The 19,908-nt window shown below is 46.5% G+C and overlaps 1 protein-coding gene across 1 annotated transcript; it reads right to left on the bottom strand.

The window, feature by feature from the left end:
• Positions 1-11,484: 11,484 nt before the first annotated feature.
• Positions 11,485-18,704, bottom strand: CST7 (cystatin F). The gene is made up of 4 exons (XM_065402165.1): positions 18,635-18,704; positions 13,274-13,446; positions 12,375-12,491; positions 11,485-11,562 (listed from the first exon to the last, which is right to left on the bottom strand). Exons 1-4 carry the CDS (start codon positions 18,702-18,704, stop codon positions 11,485-11,487), a joined length of 438 nt encoding a protein of 145 aa, XP_065258237.1.
• Between the last annotated feature and the right edge of the window lie 1,204 nt (positions 18,705-19,908).

The following is a 19,908-nucleotide window of genomic DNA, read 5'->3' as shown; positions in this document are numbered from 1 at the left end:
GAGGTAGTGCCTTTTATGTGCTCTGCTGCACTTCCCAAACAAAGGATGAAATAATGTATTTACTTGATTGTTCTACTGAGAGGTACAATATCACAGGCATATACTGCAAATTATTTCATTGTGCTTGCCTTTCACTCTGGTTTGACAGGGCTGAGTTAACAAAACCTAAGTATCTTTTAGCTCACGCCAATAGTATTCACATGTGGCAGTTAGAGTTCAACATTTCGGTGTGCTTTGGAATTTACACCACGTGGTCCGCATGATGGAACAGTGTAGGCAAGCCCAGAGTTTCTGTTTAAAGTCAAATTTTCAGTCCATCCGACATATCCACATGTATGTTGTGATTGGCTTGAACACTAGTATTCCAGATCATGGCCCAGGGTACAGTTTGGTGCAAATTTGTGAGGTTGTATACTCAAGGGTTTCCTGAGACACATCTCCCCAAAGAAAGACCTTTCTTGAAACTCCAAAATTCTCAACAATTGCTTGGGCAGATGGGGGATTGGCGGTGGAAGGGAGGATCCACGTAAAACGTGGATCACGGGTATCCCTGCAGGGTGATTGTGTCCGGCACCAAGATTAAAGCCTAAAATAAAAAAAATAGTTTCCTTTTGGCTTTATAGAGCAACCGCTGGATTGTTGTGTGCTGAGCTTGACTCGTAGCCACTCAAGCATGCTGTGCAGACCCAGAGTACGTCTGTGTATTGAGCTGGAGGTGCGACTCCCAGCTCAAGGAGACATACCTGTGCTAGCTCTGATCAAGGTAACATGCGAACAGTAGAGAAGCAGTGGAAGGGGCTAGCCACTCCAAGGACAGACCCATTGAAAACCATGGGCATGTAGTTGGGGTGGCGAGCGGCTCACCTTGCCATTACTTTTACCCATACAAGCTCTGATCAAGCTAGCATGCTGTGTGTCCTTCAACTAAGAGTCACACCTCCAGCTCAAAGAGTAGGACATATCCTGATTGGCTACCAGGGGAATGGGTCTAGGAGCTGTGCTCTGTAGTTGTGAGCTCTGACTCTTCACTTTGTTCTCTCCAGGCCCCCTGGTCTGTTCAGAAGGGGCAGGGACGGGGCAGAATTGATAGCTGCACAAATCTCCCTAGAGTTCTCGGTTCCAATGGAAGTGATTTGAACTTCCTGGCAACATCTTGGTTCTCTCTGAGCTGTGTATGAAACACAGTAGTTTCAAAGTTAACACTTACCCCATCTCCTGTGCTGTTTTTTGGGCAAGGGATTGGAATATAGAGAAGTGTAGATGGGAAGGAGAGATTAAATATAGCAGGACTAGAAACAGAATTGCCATATCAGATCAGGCTTGTGGAGGTGGTGTGTCTGGGCTCTGTCCCAGAGAAACGGCTATTCATGCAGTGGAGCTAATGGACTAGGGTGATCCTTCTCTATACTGAGAAACAGGGTAGGTGAAGTAATATCTTTTATTGGACCAACTTCTGTTGACGGAGGGGACAAGCTTTTGAAATACACAGAGTTCTTCAGATATAGATATTAAGCCTTTATGCTTTAGCTTGGCAAGGAAACTAAAGTCATGAGCGCATAATCTTGCACAATTTACTTACATGGTGTAAAATCTGCCTGTCTAGCCTCTGAGAGCAAGTATAATACAGATTAATTTTTTAAAGACTGTTCAAACGCATCAAAATTTGATGTGTAAAGTATGGATCACATTATGGTATGGTATTAATGTAATAGACTGTGGTCATCTGACGCATTGCTTATCTCACCAAGCCATCATGTATTCTGTTTTTTATTGAGCGGAGATCAGGGCCCCATTGGCCTAGGTGCTGTACATACACATAGTAATGGGCAGTCCTTGCCCTGAAGATCCTACAATCCATATAGACCAGACGGACAAAGGAAGAGTTATTAGCCCCATGTGAAGATTGGCCAAGGTCACACAGGGAGTCTGATAGCTAGGAATAGAACTCAGATCTCCTGGGTCCCTGTCCACGGCCTTAACAATAAGGCCCTCTTTCCTCTCTCTATGTAATGTCACTTCTCCTGCTACTGTTGACCACTCCTGAAAGGCAGACACCTACAGCAGCACCCTGCAATTGTGTTTTTTAGGAAATGAAGTAGAGAATAACTTATCTCTGTTACCAGCTATGTAGGCCATGTCTAAAGTTCTGCTAACCAAAGGAGATACTCTAATCCTCCAATGGATATTAAGGTGTCAGTTGTTTACATCGTTTGTTACCCAGTGGAATGATGATAGTCTGTTACATGGATTTCAAACTCTTGGCCTTATGCCTTTAATAAGTACTGCTCATCTTACAGAAGCTGTCCCCTTCTTCGCTTAGCAAAGCGTTAACCCAGCTGGCTCCTCTGGCAAGAGAAGTGTCTAGGTCAGAACTTCAGGAGCTTGGATAGTCTTAAAAATGGGAATACAGTGCATTCTGCTTAGCAAAAACGTACTGTATATACTCATTCATAAGCTGAATATTTTTGATAAAAAAGTGACGCATCAAAGAGCGGGGGTCGGCTTATAAACGGGTCTACACCAAAATTTGATGATTTTAAACTCTATGGAATCATTGAATTGAATATCTAATACATTGTCGTTTTGTTTACCTGGAGCGTCTGCAGGCACGGAGCCCCTCAGCTCCCTGTGTCCGCGGTTTGCCGTTCCCAGCCAATGGGAGCTGCGGGAAGTGGCGCCACTTCCCGCAACTCTCATTGGCTGGGAACGGCAAACCGCGGACACTGGGAACTGAGGGGCTCCGTGCCTGCAGACGCTCCAGGTAATCAAAACGTCCAGGCCTGCTAGCGTCTTACCCTGACGGGCCGGGAGCCAAAGTCTGCCAACCCCTTGGCTTATGAAAGGGTCATATAGTTTTTGCTATTTTTACCTACCCATCTTGGGGGATCGGCTTATAAACAAATGGGCTAATGAACGAGTATATGCGGTATTCAAAAGTTGCCAGTGAGCACCAGGGAGCTTTGTGGGGCTGCCGTTAAGGAAGTAAGTGCGGGTACATGCCTTCACAGGCTGCAAACCTGCCTGTGGCTGGTGCTCAGCAGAGTCCATCGCTTCCCCCCTGGCTGCTGCCTGGGAAGAAAGCCCTGGGACGAGCTGAGCAAGACCCCTTTGTCAGGGAAGGGCGCAGCCCAGTGAGCGCAGGAATGGGTGGTGTGTGATTCTGCTGCTGCCTGATTGTGTACTTCCAGTTCCAAATGAGGTGTGTGGTTGACCGGTTAGTTCGTAAGGTTCTACTGTAAGAGTTTAAAATGAAAGTAGTGAAGAAGATCTCTTTAGAAGGGTTTAAAGAAAATATGAATTAATGGTGGGATCATATTGCAAGCAAAATATAAGAATGTGCAAAGAGCCTGCTTGGTGAAACAAAAGCAAGAGTCTATTTCCCCCATGAGAGCTGGAGGTGGAATGAGAAAGTTTGAGAGACCATGAAGGAAAAGAAAAAGCATTTTAAAATTCTGGCAAATGACACCTAAACCGCAACATCTTCAGGAGTATAAAAAAGCCAAAAACATAGCAAAGAATGAGGTGGCAGCTGTTAAGCCTAAAGCCATGGAAGGCTTATCTGTCCATCTTGAAACGAAGGAAGGTGAGAGAGAAAAATATAGACTGGCAAAGACCCTCGAGAAAATAACCAGAGGGGCTGGGCTGGTGGCACTAGTTCTAGAAGAAATTGAAGCAGCATTGGGCAACATGAAAAATCTTAAAGCTTTTGGTTCGGATGACATACCAGCAGAAGTATGGAAATGCCTGGGGCAAGTAGGCAGGAACATATCCACATAAGTTTAATTTCATAATGAGGACTGAGAAGAGGTCTGGAGAATACATTAGTACTGATATTTAAGAGAAGAGACATCCATGGCATTAAAATCATAAGCCACATGAAGATCTGGGAGAAAGTTATTGATAAGAGACTGTGAAGAGAAGTAAAGGTCAGGGACAGTCAGTTTGGATTTGTGCTAGGCAAGTCAAGAATGGATGCTATCTTTGCATTAAAATTGCCTGTGGAAAAATATAAAGTGCAGCTGAGTTGGAAGCAGAGTCATGATTATTGCATAGTGCTCAGCAAACGTATGTAGAGCGGTCCAAGCCGTGGCTCTACATATTTCAATGATGGGAACATTTTTGAGGAAGGCTGTAGAGGTGGAAATAGACCTCAGAGAGTGAGTTTGTATGTCTGAAGGTGTTTGGAGATTACAGGAGTGGTAACAACAACTAATGCAGCCAGATATCTGCTTGGAAAGTCTTTGTTTAGATACTGTGGACCCTTCTGATCTATCTGCCACAGAGACAAAATAATTTGGGAGTCTTTCTGAAAGGTTTTTTCCTGTCAAGATAGAAAGCCAGGATTCTCCTGACATGGTGTGTGTAACAGTGCCTCTTCTTTGCTTAGGTGAGGTTTAGGGTGGAAAATCTGAAGGTGAATAGGTTGGTCAATATGGAACTCAGTTTTTTTTCTTGTTCGTCATATCCCACTTGGAATGCATATGCACATATAATGTTTAAGGGGCCATTTTCAAGAGGGAGCTTAACTGAAATTATCCTGCCACACCCTATCCACAGCCACCACACATTCCTGCATCACTGTCTAAACCTATACCAGCTCTCTTTCTCTTATTTGACATGCCATAGTATAGTAGCTTGTAGCCTTCCTTAGTGTATCTGGCCTTTGCTCGTTTCCAGGTGGTCTCCTGAATGCAGGCAGTCTGCACTTTCCTTTCATCAATGACTCAGACAGCTCTTCACTTTTTCCAGTTAATGTCCCTATATTCTGTCACACCAATCTTATTTTCTGGACTCTCTTCTTTGACTGCATGCATCCAAAGTGATGCAGTAGCCTTTGCAATATGCACTCAGATGAGGGCGCTACCCATCGCTTCCGGGGAGCACCCTAGTTCACTGAAGGACTGTGTTCTTTGGATTTCTTTGCCAAAGTTTTATGGTCGGCTGCCACCCGGATGTCAACCCTTCTCCTTTTCAATCAAAATCTGAATGAAATGTTTCATTTAGAAACATTTTGATTGTATCAATCAACTTTTTGTGGGGAGGAGGAGGAATTTTGTTTTGTAGGAAACACATTTTTTGGGTTTGTTCTGCTTTGGAACAGATTTTTTGAAATCATGGACTTTTTCCCCAACATGGTCAATCCCGTTCCCAACCACCTTTACTTGTGGCTGATACCCAATCCCCCACCCCCAAAGCATCAAGTAGGAGACTTAGTGTCTCACAAACAATACTGCTGCTATGTGTCCTGTAGCTGATGAAGAATTTTAAACCAGGACTCAAGTGGACTGAAGATTTTTTTTTATGTAGTTTTATCAACAAATGGGCACAAGAACCCATACACATGCAGTAGCTATGCCTCATTAATGAACAAAGTCATGTCTTTCATCTGGTTGCTGCCAAGAATCAAAACATGTAGCCACATGCACCATGCCCCAGACTGTTCATGCGTTACCTGGCGAGACCATGGATTTAACTCGGATTGCACAAGGGCTTATAAATTACTTCCAGCCACGTTCTTCATCTTGAGGTGATTGCCATGTAGGGACATTAAATACTAGGTGGTGATGCTGTCCTGAAGTAGAACGAAAGACCACAGTTGTTTTGATTGCACCTAGATTGACTCCTGTGCAAATTGGAACCACAGGGCATACATAGTCAGGAAATAGCACTGCTATCTGATGTCATAACTATGTCGTCATTCATTTTGGATGGGGTTCAGCTACTACACTATGAGCTGCTTCTATCTGAGAAATTTACAGCACACCAAAAAAAATCATTACACTGGGCAAACGCAAATCTCGATCTTAATGCTACAGGTGTAAGAGTTTGCAGATCATCATGACCAGCCATGAGAAAATGAGACTGCTGCTAAGCAGCTGTTATTTCTTGACTGGTCTGGTGCTGTGTGGGCTTGATTCTTTATTGTGCAGTCATTGACTGCCCTGCAAAGTGGGTTGATGGTGTTTCTGCACCCATTTTGCACTGTGTTAAATGACTGCACAATGGAGAATCAGGACCTGTGCCCCCCCTAGTCCATTTGCTCATCGTGGGTGGGATTGGGATCAAGATTGCATGGCAGGACCTTGCACAGAAACATAACGTCTGTTAAAACAGGTGGCTTGATCTGATGAGGGGAGGGCTCCCTCATAAATCTTTCTGAGGCCAGCACAGAGTATACGCAGCCTTTGCTAGTTGCACTGCTGCTGTTCATGCTTTTTTTCAGACCACCTAGGTCTCTTTCTCAGCTGTGACTGAGGGCTAGTTTGTATCATACAATTGCTTCATTTTCCTCATGGCTTTTCTGTGCTGAAACACACTGTCACTCCCATGGTATGCTTGGGTGTCTATAATCTGAAGCCCACTGAAATCCCATTGTCTTGGATGGCCTTTGGATCCAGGTGTAAATCCTGGGGCAGCTCTTTGCAATTGAGTCTTATCACACTCGATTTCTCCCTGCAGAGGTGTAGCTCATTTATCCTCATGGAGCATCCCCAGCATGTCTCCCAGCGGTGGCAGGTACATTCCATCAGTAGTAGAAGTGCTAAAGTACACGGGATACAGGTGATTCTACCATGATGTGGTCTCACCCTGTTCAGAGCTCGAGTCACTTGCACTGGGTTCTGCTGCTCTTCTCCTGCCCTGGCAGCAGCCTGGCCTACCTATTCCATACTGGCTGCTTAATGGTGCATAGCTGAGTGAGAGCATGTCCCAGAAGAAGGCTTCCTAGGAGTGGCCAGAGGCAGATGTGCTGGCACTGGCATCTGGGCTGCTGAGGAGATCCAGGCAGGTGTCTGCAGAGCATCACTTGGTCCCCTGGGGAATGGTTAAAGGTCTCAAGGTGTGATGTAACAAGGCCTACGATGCGCGCAGCCAGCTCAGGAGAGGGAGGAGAACCTGCCCATTCTGTGGTGAACCAGACCCGATTCCCAGCCCTCGCACTTCTGTACAAGCCACGACGCTGCTCCACAGAACAGAGGCGCTCAACGTCATGGCCCTGGAACAGCCGGAGGGGGAAACCCGCACACGGGCCCCAGCTGAGACAAGGATGCCAGAGATCCCTGAGATCATAGGACAGGACCTCTTCAGAGAGTCCCAATCCCTGGAGATGACATCAGCGGAGCTGATTCAGGGGGAGGCAGTATTGGGAGATAAGGGGCACCACGTGTGTGGCTTTCTAATTGCTCTCTGTACTGTGGGGGGCTGGGTTTGTAGGCGCCTAGGCTGAGGGATATTTGGACACCATTACTGTTGTGAAACAGGCGGAGGCTGCCTCGCCCCTCTGCCTTTGCAGATACATCCACCCCACACACCCCATCAGCACAAGGGGCGGCGCTCCACCACCTCCCAGTTTCAGTTCTTCCAGCCTCTGCCAGGTTCAGAAGTTCCCTCCCTGGCAGGCTACAGGGCCTGCTGCACTTGGCTGAGCCATGCCCTAGGCCAGCCAAGTGGGGAATGGGCTGTGTGCAGGGGCTGCGTAGCACCACTGATGCCTAACACATTTTCAATTGGGAAACAAGGGGGATATGGAAAATGAGCAAAGAAAAAAATGTGCCACTCCAAACCCTCCTCCACCTACTGATTCACACACTCCGGGGGAGGTGAGGTGTGGGAAATAGCAGCTCCGATTGCCCCAGAAACTTTTGCTGCGCAGTGGAATGTTCCATCTTTAGCGGCTGCCTTGGTGTCTTGCAGCTGGGGCAAGGCCAATTTGCCTCCTGCCCTATGCTTTGTCTTTAAAGGTTTTCTTCAAGTTATTTTTTGATCCCTAGGGTGAAATCCACACGATCGTAGCGTGGAACAGACGTCTGGGGAGTATCCAGACCAGCTGTACAACGATAGTAACTAGCCCGAGTGAACTGGCAACCGTTAAGCTTGTGCTAACACCTCTTGGGCAGACATACACTCCCCGGCCGTGGGTGGTGTCTGACCCATCCCTGGGCGGAGCACTCTTAGTGACACTGCATGACTCAAATGTTAAGGAAACTCCATGTAGCATTTATTAGGGCCAACATTTGTACATCTCCTCTCACTGCAAGGCTTTTAATTACACTAACCTGCCCTCCCATTGTGTGGAAAGATGACCTCTGCTCCGCCACATAGTGGTAGCTACCTTAGGGGCTGCTCATTTCTGCTTTGTTTTGGGGAACAATGGAATCTATTTGAGAAGACACATGCTGCCTATTTCACATTACATCAGTTTAAGTGAATAATGGTGAACCGTTGGTTCCCCAGGGTTACAACGGATCTTAATAAACAGGAGTACTTGTGGCACCTTAGACACTAACAAATTTATTTGAGCATAAGCTTTCGTGGGCTACAGCCCACTTCATCGGATGCATGCAGTGGAAAATACAGTAGGAAGATTATATACACACACACACACACACACACAGAATGTGAAACAATGGGTGTTACCATACACACTATAAGGAGAGTGATCAGTTAAGGTGAGCTATTATCAGCAGGAGAGAAAAAGAACTGTTTGTAGTGGTAATGAAAATGGCCCATTTCTGGCAATTGATAAGGAGATACCAGGAACTGAGGGGGGGAATAAGCATGGGGAAATAGTTTTACTTTGGGTAATGGCCCATCCACTCCCAGTCTTTATTCAAGCCTAATTTAATGGTGTCCAATTTGCAAATTAATTCCAATTCAGCAGTCTCTCGTTGGAGTCTGTTTTTGAAGTTTTTGTTGTTGTAATATTGTGACTTTTAGGTCTATAATCGAGTGGCCACCTAAAAGTCACAATATTACAACAAAACAAACTTCAAAAACAGACTCCAACGAGAGACTGCTGAATTGGAATTAATTTGCAAATTGGACACCATTAAATTAGGCTTGAATAAAGACTGGGAGTGGATGGGCCATTACCCAAAGTAAAACTATTTCCCCATGCTTATTCCCCCCCTCAGTTCCTCGTATCTCCTTGTCAATTGCCGGAAATGGGCCATTTTCATTACCACTACAAACCGTTCTTTTTCTCTCCTGCTGATAATAGCTCACCTTAACTGATCACTCTCCTTATAGTGTGTATGGTAACACCCATTGTTTCACATTCTGTGTGTGTGTGTGTGTGTGTGTGTATAATCTTCCTACTGTATTTTCCACTGCATGCATCCGATGAAGTGGGCTGTAGCGCACGAAAGCTTATGCTCAAATAAATTTGTTAGTGTCTAAGGTGCCACAAGTACTCCTGTTCTTTTTGCGGATACAGACTAACACGGCTGCTACTCTGAAACAGATCTTAATGTTTTTTGTAAAAGAGAGAGGATTTCCCTGCTGTCTGAGTGGGAGACTGGTCTCCATGTCTGTGTATTGATACCTACACCAGACAATAGTTGCAGGCATAGCCTGGCATGGTAGAATGCTGTGGTATATAGGAATAGGGTGATATCCCTTTAAATAGCTTAGGAGCCCTCTAGGAATGGGCCCTGTCTTCTGCTGCAGAAGCCGCCAGCCCCCTGCCAGAGAAGCTGTGTGTGTGTGTGTGTGTATATAGTCAGTAACCCTGATTATTGGAACCTGACTGTGCCTTGTATTCCTAATGTTGTAGAGAGAGCAAAGACACACCAAATGTGTATTAGATTTGAATCAGAACTCTCTGGCAATTGCATGGGCCTTTGCATGTAACAGCTATTTCTCTAACAAATGAGGTACTAACTCATACTGACAAGGCTGAGAGACAAAGCTTTTAAACTCTGATTACAGGCTGTGGAAAGCTGACAGCTGAGAAATCTTGTTCTACTGACATGCTTAGCTGCACACTTGAATCTGTGTCACAGCCATGACCAATTTCCATATGTTCCTTCTAGGAACAACATCACACAGTGCTGATTGGTGTTTAACTTAATTGGGTGCAATCTATTATATCACCCAGCCAGTAAGCTGGAGGAGGAAGCTAGACATCTGGGTGAGTGCCAGACCACTCTAGCCACCTCCTCCCAAGATCACAGCCAGGCATGAAACACCATAGCTTGAGCCCTACCTCCATGCAAAGTACCAGCTAATGGGAAATAAGCATGAGGCTCCTTTCCAACTACAAGAGACAAGGGATGTAGGCAGCTGGTGACCTGCAGCTCTTACTGGCTATTATCTGGGCTGCACCATGCATCTTCTGCTACTGAGAGAAGCATGTCTGGTGGTCACTTGTGACCAGCTTAGGGTGGGCATCCTGCCACAGGGCTCACGAGGGCTTAATGGGAACAGAGGCCTTTGAACTACACTAGGGGCAGGCTGCCATGATGTGGGTTCCCTCCTGTCCCTACTCAGTCTCCACTGGCTTTGTGGGGTCTGCCAGGTCTAAGTGGTGGCTGTAGAAGTGGCTGGAGGCAGAGGCCCTTGTCAAAGTGCAGCTGTTTGCCAAGACAGGCGCTCCTGCTGCGGCCTGAAAGGGGTATGAGTGCCACAGGCTGCCCTAGGGATGCAGGGAAGTGTTTGAAAGAAGGAAGAACGTCACACTAGGGGAGAGTGGGTCTTTGTCCCCCCCCTCTTGTGCCTGGTCTAGATAAGATTGGAGGCTGCTACAGCTAGAGGATATAGGGCTGAGCTCCTCCAAAGGTGTTTAGGCACCTATCTCCTATTGAGTTCAAGGGGAGTTAGGCACCTAAATACCTTTGACCTCTGCCTTAGTCCCTTACCTCAGGCATCAGAGACTCATGGGATCAGTGTATGCGGTGTGGGGTCTGACTCCGGCTGAAGGCCCAAGTGGGTTTGGCCATTTATAGTGAAGTGCAGGTGAGAAGAGAGTCAGCTATGAAGGGCTATTGAGTGCCATTGGGAGCTGATTCACTCTCTTAGACTTGAGCTCTTGTCAACCAACATTTAAAGTGGAAAAGGTGAATAACTGGACCTTGAACAGAGTGTAGCTTAATTCCCAGATGAATTAAAAAAAAAAAAAAATCAAGTAACCGAGTTCAGTAAAATAAAACTCTGCACGTCTTTATACAGAATGATTGACAATTTATTCCTCTTAGAATTGCAAACAACATTTTCCCTAAGATCTCTCAGCATGTGCATGGATAGGTTATTTGTTGATAATGTATAAGTGCTGCCTAGTTTGTGTCACTTCTGCCATACAGCAGCTGAAATCATAGATAGCTGGCCACCATGGTCCATTTAGACTGTATGTGAATGTTTCAGCTAATGCAGCAAGAATCTAGTTTACTTTCCATCTGACTGGTGGGCCAGTGTTGATTGGAGAAATAAAGCTGTCCTCTACAGGTTAGCTAATTTGTCAAAATGCCTAGGCTGGACAGCAGTAAACAATAACCTGATTCGTTAAGATCCTGTCGCTTGGTGGGTTTTGTGGTGTAGACTTTTCAACTATCTTCCCAAAGAGTCATACTTGAAAAACAGCCATTCATTGGAATGATCTCTTTGCAGCAATTCTTCACTGGTCTCTGCTGCCAACAGAAAACAGACAGTACCGAAATCCTCACTGCGAGTGCATTGAGGCCAGGTGTGGCTGTGGCCGGGGAAGTTGGATCAGTGACAGAGAGCAAGCAGCACGTGGACTCGCTGTAGCCAGGGGACAGTCCAGACCTCAAAATAGCATCTGAACATCTGCAAGCAGAAAAGAACACGTAAGGCTTCCAAATTCAACCCATGTGTCACTGACTCTCAGCCTTTTTCAGGCTGTGGCCCCATGTTACAGCAGAAAAATTTGGGGACTTTCCTCCCCTCTAGCTATAAGGAAAGGAAGGGTAGACATGACCCCTGGGCCCCGTGTTGAGGATCTGTGCCCTAAGTGATGGTTAAAGCATCTGCTGAGCCAGGTTCCTGGCCTTACAAAATGGTCATTAGCCTTTCAGCAGACCATTTAACCAGTATCCTAGCAGGAGTATATGAGGGGGTACAGAATCCTTGCTTATAAGCATGTAGCAATTCTTTCCCCTGCTGCTGGTGAAGTCTGTGTACCATGAATGGCTCTCCAGGAGGGCTGGGGAAGGATGCATGCATAATAAAATTGCATCTGTCCTCCACGAAACCTCCTCCCTACAGATTTTGGGTGGAACTTTCCAGAGTGCTCCACAGTGGGCCAGCTCTGCTCCCATTGAAGTCAATGAAAAATCCCTCTCATAACTGATAAAACACGGTGTCTCGAAAACTTGTCGACTTGAGTTTTGTGAAGGGTGTGAAATGGAAATGGCTATCGTGTGTATATAAATGAACGGGTGAGAGTCGTCCCACTGCAAATCAAGAGTGATGCACAGGCATGTTTGCAGGCTTGGGGCCTTATTGATTGTGATCTAATGCCTGTTGAATCCAGTCAAAAGACTCCCCTTGATTTCAGGCCCTGTACTCCCATGAACTTAAAAATGTAGCTACTAAGCAACCCCAAGGGAGAGGGAAAGAGAAAATGAAACTCATTCTACTTGTTCCAGCTTTTTCTTCTTCTGAAAGTCGCAGCTGTCCAAGTTGGAGTGTCCCCTCTTGTCACACACCGTCCGGCCAATTTCCACATTGAGCATGTATTTCAGCCCTCTGACAACCTAGAGGAAGCAGTTTCCAGGTTAGTTAATAGAGGGGAGAAGGGGCAGGGCAGGGAGAAGAGATCAGATGTATCCAAAAGGAGTCAGAGCATTGGGCTATGGAACAAGAACTGGGTACTTGATCTAAATCAACTACACAGTGTGTTCTAGGTGTGTCAAACAATGCCCCTTGGGAGAATAAGCTGTTACTCGGCGGCTTTGGGGTTGAGGGGGAACCTGGGGCCAGAGCCCATGGTGCTAGGTGCTGTACAAACATAGGTCTGAGGCCCTGTCCCAGAGAGCTTACACTGTCTAAATACAGCATTGAAAAGCAGGTGCTTAGGACAAACTGATCACTGCAATGGGATTGGGGAAGTGTCTGCTGGGAGCGAGGTGGAAAACAAGATTTTATTTGTCAACACTGTGGGATCTAGCCTGAGTTACAGGCCAGCACCTGGTCCTGTGGCTTCTTTCACTGACTGCCGTGGAGGAAACTCAGTGCAGCAGTCCTGGCGAATCAACTTTGCTTTGTTATCTGTCCCCCAGGGGTGGGGGGAAAATCCCCTTTTAAAGAGTCAAAATACTTCTAACTGTTGACGTGAGAATGAGCTATTTCGCTGCTAGGCCTGAGGGGCCAGACCTCTGACTGAAGGCAGCAGAGCTACACTGCACCGAGTTACAGTTGCTGAGTGAGGAATAGGAATGCTCCCGCTTGTATTGGCAAGAGCAGAAGAAGAGCTCATTACTCTTCGCTTATTTGGGCTGAGTCAGAAACATTTTCTATATGACCAAGCTGTGCTTACCTGCACCATTGCTTTGGTTATACGAGACTCTTTGAATAGAAAAATGTCGTTTGAGCTGTTGTTATAGCGATAAACCCCAAAGCGAGCGGCTCTGCGAACTCCGGGGTCATTGGTGTTCATGGGTCTGGGGAATCCAGGTCTGGTGGTTGAATTCGGCTTCTCCAGGTAGAGAACTAGAATGCCAGAAACATGCTCCATTACAAACACTGTGCAGGGTCAGAGAATACAGTATGTCTCCAGGTTAACACCACTCTGCCACTACTCCAGTGGGACATCTGCCCCCTTAGATTAAACTAAACCTTCTCAGAGGGGGCACTTTTCTTGTACCGGGGCTGCTAGCTTGCAGATGCCGGCTGAAAGGTGCTGTTTCATCATACTTGGTTTCTAGAAGCTTATGAAATATCCTACTTAGCTCCATGTTCAAAACACTTATCTAAGATCCCAGGTCAGTTGTCTCACCGTGGATTTAATGGGAGGGTGCTTTTTTTGAAGCAATTTTAGAGGCATTTACACTTGGTAACATCCACTGTTCAAAGCAGACAGATGGATGCATGTGAGTGAGAGGTTATTGTACAAATAAACTAACAGCTCTCTGCCGAAGAGTCCTTTATGATAGTGTATCTGCAAAACTAACACTTATTTCTAAAATATGGGAAAATGCAACATTTCCAGTTGTTTGCCAGGGCTCCTGAGAGTTTTGTAGCATGAGCAAGGGCGAGAGAAAGAAATTAAGGGCCAGATCCTTAATTGGTGTAAATCACCACAATTCTATTGATTATGCTGATTTACCCCAGCTGAGGATCTGGCTCTGTAAGTTGCTCTTATACACAGCTTGTGCTGATTTACTGTAAAAATTAAGTCTGGGTCTCCAATTTATCTTTCACACCCAAGTCTCTCATCAGCACCAAGCCACAGAGCAAAATAAGTGTTATTAAAACAGTTTACACTGAGAACGCAATTAGATCACATTGCTGTGAAGCATAAGAGACAATGCACGTGAAGTGAACATGCACTCGTTAGAATGCACATAAAATGCATATGAAAGAGGACACCGAATTCTCCTTTATCTGCCTACCCAGCTCTTAAGATTCTTGGCACAATTTACCTTCCCCTTCTTCCAATCAAGCATGAGTTTATGCTGCTGATGGGGACATAACAAAAGAATTGAGGGATGCCAAAATAAATAAATAAATTTTTTTTTTTTTTTTTTGCTGGGGATCAAGACGTGAAACAAGCTTGCAGCCGTCTGAGTTATGAGCAGACCAAACTTTTATTAAAAAGGATGAAAAACTCCACCTTTTTGCTACACCTCATAACTTCTAGATTGTTTGTCCAATTAACTGCCAGTGCCCCCTCATGAGACTATTTCTCATCTGCCACCAGCCAAGTACCCGGTCTGCAGGCAGCTGTTTCAAATTTGGGAAGAACTCCTTCTACACCTTTCCATTTTTCAGAAGAAATCCAGATTCAAATGGAAACAGATTTATAATCTGGGGCCCCAGCCTTGGGAACATCTTATGTGAGTAACTTTTATGTATATGAGTAAACTTATTATATAATAAGTATTTGCAGGATTAAGCCCTTAACTGTAAAACTGCTGCTGCAGCTCTTAATACATGTTAAAATAAGGGTAATCTCACCTTCAAGGAGTAGAAGGATCTATCCAAGCTACTTAATAGCCCCCCAGTATAATGGTATCTGAACACCTCACAGTTTTTACTGGACCTCATGCCACCCCTGTGAGTTCAGGCAATGCATTATCCCCATTTTTACAGATGGGGAGCTGAAGCACAGGGAGACAACGGGATACAGGAAATCCATGGCAGAGCAGAGCCTTGAACCCAGGTCTGACAAGACTTGGCTTGTGCCCTAGCTACTAGGCCACTCTTCCTCCCCTTCACGCTATTAAGGCAGCAATGCTCTTCCCGGACACAGCATTGCAGAGTTAACTAGCGCCACCAATGGGGTATGTGAATTAACGGTCCCTGGAGGCATCATTTCTAGGCCACTGCCCAAGGCTGGAGGCAGGAGCAATGCTCTGAGCTGTTTTGGCAAAACGTCACTGGCCCTGGGTGGTTGCTACAGTTATTTGGTAAGTTCTGCATGGAAAATCTGATGCTGTTCAGGGCTGGTGTAGCTAATATTAGCCCTGTGTCTGTAGGAGGAACCTGATAACCTCTTCCTCTTGTTCATAGCTAGCGACCCCATTGTGGCTTAACGCTCACTAACACCTATTGAGTCACAGCCTCTTGTAAGAGTGGTGAAACAGCTCTCTGCCTGGCTAGGGAATCACACAAAAGGCATGTGAAGAGCTTTAAATGTCCTGCCTTGAAAAAAGGGGAGGCCAGTGTCAGAAGAAGTCTCTCAACTATGACTCCAGCTTCTAACTGATCATATTGGACAGATTAAGTTTCCTTTCAGATGAAGGAAGGATGCCCGGATACCCCAAGCAGTGGGCACATTAGAAACACATAAGTAACCTTGGTGCATGGTGGGACGGACGCAGAGAGATTGTATCTTCATATGATTCAAAAGTGATTTGTACTAAAAGTTTATGGTTTGCCAGTGATGGTGGGCAAACCTCAAGCAGACTGATTCTGATCAGATCTCTTGGGAGTCTCACTAGAGCAGGCTGGTGTGTGTGTCATAAATATCTCAACCCAAGGCACAGGGCAACTGCAGAGTTAATTGCACTAATAATAATAGTCGTCGTCATCCCTAGCTCTTATATAGCACTTTTCATCCATAGATTTCAAAGCACGTCATGAAGGAGGTCAGTATCATTATCCCCACCTTACAGATGGGGAAACTGAGGCAGAGGCTGGTGAAGTGACTTGCCCAAGGTCACCCAGCAGGCCAGTTATTCCATCGGAACCAGTTTGCCCAGCCCAAAGCCCATAATTCATGTCAAGCGATGCAGCCATAGCTATGAGTCCCACACAACAACCTTCCTGGCAAGGTCAGTCCCAAGCGGAGTCTCCTCTCCTTTGTGCAGAGGGGGCGTGCGGGACCGGGGAGGTCCTCCCGATGGCCTGGATTGTTCATCGATGCACAACTGAAGCTGCGTTCCCTAAAATACCAAGTCACAGGTCAGAGGCAGGATGACTCAGTGGCTGGGGCGCTAGGGTGGGGCTCAGGAGACCCCACTTCCAGTCTCTGCTGTACCACAGACTCTCTGGGAGACCTGGAGGTCAGCCCACATGATCAGTCTCTCTCAGCCTGTGAAAGGGAAATAAGCTCCCAGGAGTATCGTGAGGTGCAGCTCAGATACGAGAGTTACAAGGGCTGTGTACTGGAGCTGATTGCAGCCCAGTCGGATTTTAGCCAACAGGCTAAAGACATCTTGATAGGTTCTACACACATAGCCACGTCTTTCCTGTGTAGCCCTGTGGCTGCTGGCTAGCTGTGACAGGCTCCACGGCAGTTTTAATGGAAAGGTTATAGCCTCACTGATGGCTGCAGGGGGAAAGTGTAATCCCGGTCCCGCCTGTCCTGGGCAGGGGTGTCATTGCAGAAAGATTCGGGGGGGATAAAGTGGAGTTTGCATATAGAACATGCTGTGTGATTCTGTTACATCCTGCACAGCTGGGATGGGGCGGTGGCAAGGGGAGAGTGGAAGACACACAGACCTATGAGAAGTTGAGGGGAGGGGACACAATCTGGGGTCAGGCAACTGTCCCTCTTCCCCCAAAGCAACGGACACCTCTGTTCCTAGGCGTTAGCGAGACACATGACACTCTGGCTGGAACTAGTTGACTGTTCTAGCCCCACTTCTCGCCCTGGGGAGAGGAACAGAGAACAGATATGTGGCAGATGTTAATCACGGTGCTTAACGACCGGAAAGCACTCAGATACTGCAGTGATGAGCATGGTAGAAAAACCTACATAGGCTAGAACAGACAGGTGGTCGCCCTACCTGAGCAATCAAATGCTTGTATTTCAGTCTCCATCTTCTATCCATGTCAGCTTTTACTTCCCAGATGGGAGAGCAGGAAGAGAGTGACTGTATCTTGCCTTCCTCAGTCCCTACCCCCTAAACACCTGTTGTTCAAAGACAAAAGCTAGAGGGTACGAGCTGTAAGGTCGCCACTTTTCCTTTGCCAGAGTTAAACACAACCACCCCGTACTAAGCCACAGATAGCCCATCTCTATAAGTGCTCAGGGCCTGACTGGGTGCATTGAAACGGCCTGAAGTAGCCTTGTGCTCTCCGTAGTCAGGGACGGTGTGGGCCTTGTCCACCATGGTAAGTTAGAGCAGCCCTGGGGCTACCCTGACTGGTGCTCTCCTCCCCACAGGCCCTGAGAAATACAGAAAAGGGGTCCAGTGCTCTGCAGCCCCACTCATATCCCAAGAGCAGAGCCAGCACAAAGCCCTGGTGCCAGCAGGGGCCTCCCTCTGTACAGAGGTCATCCTCAGGGGCTGTTTCCACAGACTGAGAATGAGGCCATCAGATCCTTGCACCCTAAACGTCAGGCCTCATAAAATTCAGATCCAAATTCTGCAGCTGAGGCCCAGATGTGGTTTCTTATTTGGTGGAGAGAGGCTGGTAGATGAAGCTAACCTTACTAAGCTTTGTGCACTGGTGACAAGAACAGAGGCGCAAACTCAGATAGACATTAAATGTGTTCCTCGCTGGGGAAGATCTGGGCAGAGGTAGATTTGTAAGAAGCAGCCAATTTTCAACATTCCCCTCTCACTTTGAGGAACAAGGCCACGTTTTATTCAGACGCTTAAAAAGAAGCAGACCTCTTTGCAGCCCTCTTCAACCCCAGAAGGAAACCACAGCTGAAGCAGAGAGCTATCAAGTCATCTAGCAACACGTTACCAGAAACCATAGGAGCCCCAGTCGCCTTTTCTCTGCATTAATATCAACATAAAAATACAAGTCCTAAAAAACAAAGCGCCTTTGAAGTTACCACTCTAAAGATTTAAGGCTAGCGGTAATCAAGAGAGTTTCCTGGATCAGCAGAGTATGCAAGGAGCCAAAGGAATGCTTCATTAGAGTCTGCTAATCACTCCACTGCCAGCCTGTAATTGTTACATGCTGTCTTTACAGTTAATAGTCAAGGTCGTGGAGAGTTTAGACTCAGATATAAATTAAAATCACAAGTTGACTTTAGAATTAGTAGACAAGTCTCCCCAGCTCACACTGTTTGATATAGGTAGGGAAATGCTATGGAGCGGTGGAAGTTACTTATGGAAACCTGCACTCAGACCATAGCTGCGACACACTGGAGTTCAGAAAGAGAAAGACTTGGCTCGCAGCTGTTATTCACACACACATCACATATATGTAGATGCACACACAAGGTCAGCAAACCTTAAGCTTAAAGAAGACTGAAGTTATTTTCTGATCTTACCATTAGAGGTCCTGGCTAAGTCCCAGAGACTTAAATAGCAAAACAGAGCCAAGCCCCAGCCAAAACTCATTGCTCCCAGCTCAGCAGAGATGCAAGTGAAGAGTATTTCAGTCAGAGAACTGGTTGCTCCCCCCAGGAGGAAGATCTGCCTGTCTGAGAGCTCCCATTGGCTGCTAGAGGAACACACACACACACACACACACAAATTGACCACAGGTCTATCATTAACTTTATCTGCTGTTGATGACTTGACACTTTGAATGGCAATTGTCAAGCTGTATCCGTGACTCCTGGGCAGCACGGCTGCCCCCAGGGGATGAGAGGTAGTTACTTTGAACCTTCACCTGGTACAAATGCACAGAGGGTATAAACCCTATATCCATGTGAGCATATGGAAAAAGTAAAACTGCTCTCAGTAGAAGTGAAGAGCAGGCGGGGCAGGAACTGACAGGGTGTCCTGAGCCCCATCACACACAGCTGAGCCAGCAGCCGCAGAGGAGACTTGCAGCTGACAGGGAGTATGGAGTTCCCCACATTCACGGGGGTGTCTGGGGAGCTGGAAGGGGTGTGAGGCACAAAGGAAGGAGGCAGCATGCCAGCTGGGGTGGGGGAATGGGAAATGAGTTAACTGGGCACTTCTCAGCAGAGAACCAGTAGAGTCAGGGCTGTGAGGTTCTGGGAGTTGTCTCCAAAGTCAGTGGGTAATATAGCTCCCGTCCTGAGAGTCAGTCCATGCCAAGGCCTGCTGACGCAGGGTAAGCCGTAGGATCGGGGGGCTATGGAGTGTTGCTAACTCTTGTGATTTTATCACAAATCTCATGATACTTGGAGTTTTCCTTAAAGCTCCAGCTGCTGGAGTCTGAGGATGACATGAGAATCCCAGTTTCCATTTATATATATCTAAAGTTTCTAGTCCTCGTGGTTGTGGAAAAAACATGAAAAGCCCCACAAAATTATTTTTAAAAAACTAAATGATTTTTAAGCTCATCTCATGATATTTTGGGGCTGGAGGCCTTATTTCTGAGTGCTTGGAACTGGCAACACTACTTCTGAGTGTACATTCATTTTAAACTGGCGGCTGGAAATCAGTTGCCAGGTGAGGGAGTGCAGCCTAGTGGCCCGTGCACAGGACTGGGACTCAGGGAGCCGGGGCCAGGCATTCTCCGCGGAGAGCCTGAGTCTGTTTCTTAGACTTCTGAGGCACAGTTTATAGCTCATCTTTTTTCTCAGGCTTTTGCCGGGGGAGAACATCCCTACAGAACAATGAAGCCAAA

This window comes from Emys orbicularis, chromosome 3, assembly GCF_028017835.1.
Source record: "Emys orbicularis isolate rEmyOrb1 chromosome 3, rEmyOrb1.hap1, whole genome shotgun sequence".
NCBI lineage: Eukaryota > Metazoa > Chordata > Testudines > Emydidae > Emys > Emys orbicularis.
The sequence above is the reverse complement of the archived record's forward strand: the minus strand, read 5'-3'. Positions and strand labels throughout refer to the sequence as shown.

Bases quoted from the DNA above. Each gene is read 5' to 3' on its own strand.
- CST7 (XM_065402165.1), bottom strand. From the start codon at position 18,704: ATGAGTTTTGGCTGGGGCTTGGCTCTGTTTTGCTATTTAAGTCTCTGG. The intron at 13,447-18,634 runs GTAAGATCAGAA...CTGGCATTCTAG, and splicing joins CTTAGCCAGGACCTCTAATG to TTCTCTACCTGGAGAAGCCG. The intron at 12,492-13,273 runs GTAAGCACAGCT...TGCTTCCTCTAG, and splicing joins TAACCAAAGCAATGGTGCAG to GTTGTCAGAGGGCTGAAATA.